Source organism: Hevea brasiliensis, chromosome 3 (genome assembly GCF_030052815.1).
Source record: "Hevea brasiliensis isolate MT/VB/25A 57/8 chromosome 3, ASM3005281v1, whole genome shotgun sequence".
NCBI classification, from domain to species: Eukaryota; Viridiplantae; Streptophyta; class Magnoliopsida; order Malpighiales; family Euphorbiaceae; genus Hevea; species Hevea brasiliensis.
Window position 1 is genome coordinate 104,893,464 of NC_079495.1, and position 7,060 is coordinate 104,900,523.

Here is a 7,060-nt window from a genome sequence, read left to right on the forward strand (position 1 = left end):
AGGACCTAGGCCAGCCTAAAGCCCCTGAGGCCCGTAGTAAGCTTAACTATTCCTTAGCCCAACTCTAAGGCCCATTTGGGTCCAATTTCAAGAATTCAACCGGACAGAGTTCGGCCATAAAGTGGACCTTTCAACGGGCAGTTTTTTGACTCACTCGACCTATAAACACAATAAATAATCAATTAGGGAGCTCAGCTCACCATCCACATACTCAAATGTTATAAAAATAAAAAATAAATGGGAGCTCAGCTCCCTCATCCAATCCATCAAACATGTATAAAATAATAAATTTACAGGTCCAAAATAACAATTTATATTACAGATCCAAATCAAATAAATATTTCTAACACATGCGGAAATTCTAAGAGTTAACAGGTTTATACAAACATTAATAAACAACCTGCGAGGGAGAATAGCAGGTTAACCTAAAAAATATCCTCCTGTGGCCTGGAAAAATATTGAACAAGAGTGAGTATTCGGCTCAGAGAGTATTCGGCTCAGAGAGTAAAATATCAATTTTAATCATAATCTCTATAACTATCTAAAACTAATGCGCCCTGTAGAGTGAAATGCAACATCAGCAATATTTTCACATCATAACAGCAAAAGGTAATTTGGAGCACTCACACACCCAGTAATATCAATCATAATATATGGGAGCTGATCCCCTATACAGCTCTCTTAAATCCAACATGTGCCAGCGAAGAACTCAAGCCGGACTTTCGCTTAATAAACCAAATCGGGGCCCCAGCGAAGAACTCAAGCCGTGACTACCCCGAAGGACCAGGTCCCAACTAAGATCTCAAACCGTGACTACCCGTCCTATCCATAGCCAACACCACATCACACTCACGCCAACGCATGCACACTGCTCCAAATTACCACAACAACATCCATGGCACTTTAACAGTTGTGAATGCAACATAAAACGAGCCTAGAGTTTAATTACATAGATATATACATATAAGTGATGCATGGGCATGCTTCAACATATAATAATAGTGAAATTACAATTAAAATTAATATTTTACTCACAGACTTGACAGCGGTCACTGAGGCGGCTGAGCGGAGGAAGAAGGCTGTCCCGGCTCACCTGACAATTTTATTACAATCATTTAATAAATTTTACTCAATACAAGCTAAGAAAAGAACAAATACGTTCTAAGTCGTGTCGAAAATCTGGCAGAGTCTCCTCTATATTTAGGACCTACCCAACCTGCAAAAGGGCTCAAAACGCACTTCTATATTCACAATTCATACACTCACAACTTAATCACATCACACAGCCCCTCCTGGGCCCATCCAAACAATCCTCAATCATAATATATAAATTTACGGTTTAGTCCTTATAATTGATTATTTTTGCAAAAACTGCCCAAATAAGCTATAAAAATTCTAAAACTTTGTCCCGCGGTCCTTAGCAATATTACTAGGCTATTGCAAAAAGAATTATAATTTTCTGAGCTACCATGAATGTTTTATGGATTTTTAATCCCATTTAAGTACTAGAAAATTACGAAAAAGTAAGGTTCGGGTTTACCTATGTTAATTCCGACTTTGGGGATGCGCTCAGGACGTTTGAAAATGGTGGGATAGCCAAAATCTCGATCCAATTCGGAGACTTTTTCGGTAGCCGGTCTGTTTGGCCAGAAATTCATAGACCTGGACAACTGTCGAATTTCCTTCAATTGAAGATACCTACACGAAGCCCACAATACGGGAGTTGGTACATAAATTTTACGGAATTTTCTAAGCTCATTTAATACTCGAAAAAACACTACGAAGTTCCGTGAGACTCACCAAAAAACGGTGTCGGAAAATTTTGAAATTTATATTCCCGCGAAGCTCTTGACAAGTGGAGTGCTCTGGTACTCTCGGTTTTCTCATAGAGTTTACGATTTGTGAGAAATTTAGCCCAAAAATCAAAATGGGCCAAAACTTCCCGGACAAAAATTGGACAAACCGCTCGATGGATTTTAGTGTTCTTGGTGTCTATGGAAAGCTCTCGAGGTGTAGATGGTGTTTGACACAAGACTCGGCCCAAATGGTGGCCGGATCAGCCTGATTTCGGCCGGGAAGACGGCGCAAGACGTCAAGTCGTGGTCACTTTGCTTCGCATGACGCTTTCCAAAGCACGACGAGTCAGGCTTTGGGAGGCACGCCGACGAGGTGGGGAGGCGGCTGGCAGGCGAGGGGAGGTAAGAGGAGAGAGAAAACGGGAGAGAAAGAGAGAGAGGCGACGCGACACGGGAAGAAAAAGAAGAAGGAGAAGGAGCCGGCCCGATTCGGCCGGTTCGATTCAGGATACAAAATTTTGAATTTTTACTATGCCTTGGGACCGAAAATGAGGTCTAAAAATTCCGAAAAAATTCTAGAAAACTCAGAAAAATTTGTAGACTCCAAATATATTTTTAATTTTTTCACGTAGTCTTTAAATTAATTTTTAAAAATCATCAAAGTTTTTATTTTCAAAAAATCGAACCTGATTTCTAAAATTTGAAAAATTTTAAATAATTTCCTAAAACTCAAATAAAATAAAATATCAATAATTACCCAAAAATAATAAATTTAAAAATTAAGGGTGTTACAATACATGTCTTCAATGTCCATCTTCTCGTTATTGGCTAGTTTCATTGACTATTTTTCCTTCTTTTTAATCACATTAAACTACTTATTTTTTAAGTAACTATGGAGTGAGAAAGTGAAATCTATCAACCACATATCTTATAATAGATATTTTGTCTTTTTCCTTGTCTTCATCTACTACATCAACATTTAGAATTTTACCATCATTAATACGAATATTAGCAATTCTATTTTTGTCACGACTTTTCTTGAATTGTTTGTATTTTACAAGCTCTTCCTCCATCTTCTTGCATTAATATTGAATTTGTTTCTTCTAATGACAATAATAGCATTCCTTATCTATATAATTTACTTGGGGTCTTTACTATTTCTTCTAGAATTATTTTCATTTTGATTACTCCTATCACAACTAGAACTAGCAAGAAAAGTTATACCTTCATTACTATTACTAGGTTGCTTAAACTTCTCATCATCCAAAATCAATGCGGTAACATCTTTCAACTTTAATGTCTCTTTCCCAATTATTAATGTTTTATTTTCATCCTATTTAAAATAAAATCACACTTTTGGACATAGTCTCATATTTTTATAAATATTTACATTTATTTATTCTTTCTTATTAAAATTTATGTAATTATTATTGTTTTTTAAAGAAAAATTAATAATATTATTTTTACTTATATTACTTCTTAATTCGATTTTATGTTAATTTCTAATAGGATTTCCATCTAATTTATCTTAATTCCTTTGATTTTATTTATATATTATTTTACTTTATTTAATAGTATTTCTTACATTAGCAAAATAATATATTTATATTAAATTATTATTTAGCACATTTTGTATTAAAATTATTTATATATTAAATTAAAATTTAAAAATTTTTATGACACAAATTAAAATTAAGAAATATGTGCTACATCTATCTAAGTTGAGTGACAGTAAATAAAATCTGATAATAAATTAACTTATAAATTAATTTGACTATAAATTAACTTATAAATTAGTCATAATAAATTATATAAATTTTAATAGTACTCAAATATAAAGTTCAGAGATTTTTATGATGATACATCTATCTAAATTGAGAGATTATATATGAATGAAATTAACTCATGAATGTCTCTATTGTTTTTCATTCACTGCCATTATATTAATTGAAAAAGAAAATCTTCATTGATGTAGGTGAAAAAGGCATCCGATCGTCTTGATCGTTGGTTCTTAAGGCCTTCCGAAGAGTCAAGTATTGAAAATTGCATACGAGAAAGATTGAACGGCTAATTACTATTATGGAGTCTTAATTTTAAATTAATTACATTTTGTATCGACTTTCTTAGTGAATTAAAATTTTCCTTCTCATATTTCCCAAGATTACTTTATTCAAAATAACTTAAAATAATCTAAATCCAAATGATTCGATTCGTTATCACCTCTAACAAACATTTTCATAGAATTTGATTGGATGTGAAAACCTTCCGGTGCACCTTGGAGGTTAAATTCAACTATCAATAATAACATAAATTCCATGATTTCTCTTTGCCCCGTCTCGTTCGTTAATGTACTTGGTGAAGGTATTTGTGAAGTGGATTATTTAGCCAAGCAAGGTTTATCGAGAGCCTCTGACTTCATTGCTTTTATATAAGTGGCTTGCTGGGTCGTTATGACTGTATACTTGTTATGAACCTTGGGATATTTGGTTTGTTGTTATTGTTTAGGCTGACACCATGATTGTGTGTGTGTATATATATATATATACCTAAAAAAAATTTATTCTATTTTAGTTATAAGCCCTCAAAAATAGTTTACATTATTTTATCATGACATGTGATGTGAAACCCCTCAAAAAAAATAAAAATTATTGTAAAATTCAAGCACACAAATTAAAAGAAATATGAAATTGCATTGGATTTTTTACATTTTCCTTATCATCATCAACGTTCATAATATCACATTCAACATATCATTATCAATGGCAATTGCAACCGTTTCTTCTTTTCCATGACTTTTTTTAAACTATTTAAATATTACAAGATCTTCTTTCATCTTCTGATATGTATATTAAATGTGACTTTTCTTATGACAGTAAAAGCATTCCTTATTTTCAAAGTTTATTTATGATCTCGAGTTTGATCTGCTAATTCTTATTGAATTGATTCCATATGGATTGCTTTTATCACAATTAAAACTTGCAAAAAATTTTTTTACCATCATTGCTTCGTGTTAGGGTTATCACCAAGCTTTTGTAAGACTATGGGAAAGAGGTTAAAAGCAAGAGGATTCATCATCTATCTTCACATTAACACTAGTCAGTTAGATAATTAATTTGTTAAAACTGTTCAACATGTTCCTCCATTATAAATAAGTGTACCTTTTTCAGGTACAAATGATTTGTGAGTAAATTTGACGTGCATAAGCTCTCTAGTTTTTTTTTCACAAAACAATTAAATAAGTCTTTTTGAAAACATTATACTTTATATTAGGGACCAATCTAGCTCACGAGTTCAAATCCTAATGAAATTGGTATCATAGAACAAAATTTAAGTGGATTAGCATTAGATTTTAGCGAAAAGTATAAAGAAAAATATTATATGATTTCATGCTTCGATACATAGAGGCCATGGTTTGATTTTTGTCAATTTGATATCCTGTATCTTCCTCTATTAGCAAATATAGTACAAATAGTTAGGCATTATTAAATGATGCCTATGTATAAATAATTTTTTTATCGAATTACTTCGAATTTTATAATTTAATTTTGTGAAGTTATTTTTATATTTTTTTCTTTTTCATATAATTTATTTAATAACATGATATATAATCTATATCTATTTATTTATAGTAATATAATATAAATTAATATTAATTAATTTATTTATTTATATAAATAAAGATTAAATGAAATTATGAAGGGATAAAAATGTACTTAGTCTTCAACGAGGAAGGCGTCACAGAGAACAAATCAACTGAAGACATAATCAACTAAAGCCTACGCTAAATATATTTTATGAAATGCATATACACAAAAAGTCTGGTAGATGAAGTGATGATGTTAAAAATGTATTAATTAAAAGTTGTTATCATGACAAATCATGAAAATTAAAATAAAATAAATTGTGCCATTATTTTATAAAATTTTCTTTAAAATGTTTTTGGAAAATTCAATTATGAATATGAAAATATGTAATGGTGATGGATCCGTGTTGATGTGAATTAATTTTTATGATTTTCAGTTGAGTTATATTAATTATAAATTAAAAATTATATAAAATAATATATCTTGATTTAGATTCAATTATAAAAATAAGCAAACTATAGAAATTCGAACCTACCTCATAAAGACAAAGAAGAAGAGGGATAAAAAAAAAAAAGCCCAATCATAGAGTTTTGAGCTCAAGTTATATTATAAACACTCCCTTCTCTGCTTTAGCAAGCAGCTCCCACCCTCAAAATCCCAGGTGAGAAAGAGAAGTAAAAAATGGTTCAGAGACTGACATATCGGAAACGGCACAGTAATGCCGCCAAATCGAACCAGCACCGGGTCGTCAAAACCCCTGGAAGAAAATTGGTGTACCAGACCACAAAGAACAGAGCTAGTGGTCCGAAGTGCCCTGTTACTGGCAAGAGGATTCAAGGGATTCCTCACTTGACACCTGCTGAATATAAGAGGTCAAGATTGGCACGAAACAGGAGAACTGTGAACCAGGCTTATGGTGGAGTACTGTCCGGTGGTGCTGTTAGAGAAAGGATTATTCGAGCATTTTTGGTTGAAGAACAAAAGATTGCGGAAAAGGTCTTGAAGATTCAAAAGGCAAAGGAAAAACAAGCCTCTAGAAGTTAAGATTGAAATGTTCAATGACTTGGATGATTTGTCGAAACAGCCAATGTTGTGAGTCAAGAAAAGTACCAAGGGCATTGTTCACTTTTCATCCATTTTCGACGCCTTATCTACGAATTATGCTGCAATTTTGTGCTGTTTTATTATTTATCTTTTGATGCTTTCTTGAAACTCTTTCTTGGTTGACGTGTAATGACAGATTACTTGGTAATTGCAGTTACTGGGTTTACATTCAAGTTTATATAAAAAAAAAAAAAAGTTATATTGTAAACACGCTGAATTATAGAGATGTGGTATTGTGGCCCACCTTCTGCTAGATGCAGCAGCTAAGTATTCAAAATCGCATGACTACTCACGTGATATATCTCTATAATATGCCATAAGAAATAACGGGTAATTTTCACTTAATGTCACTCAACTTTATAGGTTATTTCAATAAAATTATTTAATTTTAATTTTCTTTTAAAAGTTATTCAACTTCAATTGTTACTGGATATTGCAGTTTTCATGTTAAAAAAATTTGATATAATAGAATGATAATTAAGCAACGTAATTAATTATATTTAAAATAATGCAATAGTCATTATATATAAAAATAAATATAGTTATAATTAATATTATCACCACTACCACTATTTA

At 31.7% G+C, this 7,060-nt stretch overlaps 1 protein-coding gene across 1 annotated transcript; it reads left to right on the forward strand.

Annotated features, from left to right (window-relative positions):
* Positions 1-5,977: 5,977 nt before the first annotated feature.
* On the forward strand, positions 5,978-6,564 carry LOC131178551 (60S ribosomal protein L34-like). Its single transcript, XM_058143505.1, has one exon. The coding sequence runs from the start codon at positions 6,062-6,064 to the stop codon at positions 6,422-6,424; it is 363 nt and encodes a 120-aa protein (XP_057999488.1). The 5' UTR covers positions 5,978-6,061; the 3' UTR covers positions 6,425-6,564.
* Positions 6,565-7,060: the final 496 nt, after the last annotated feature.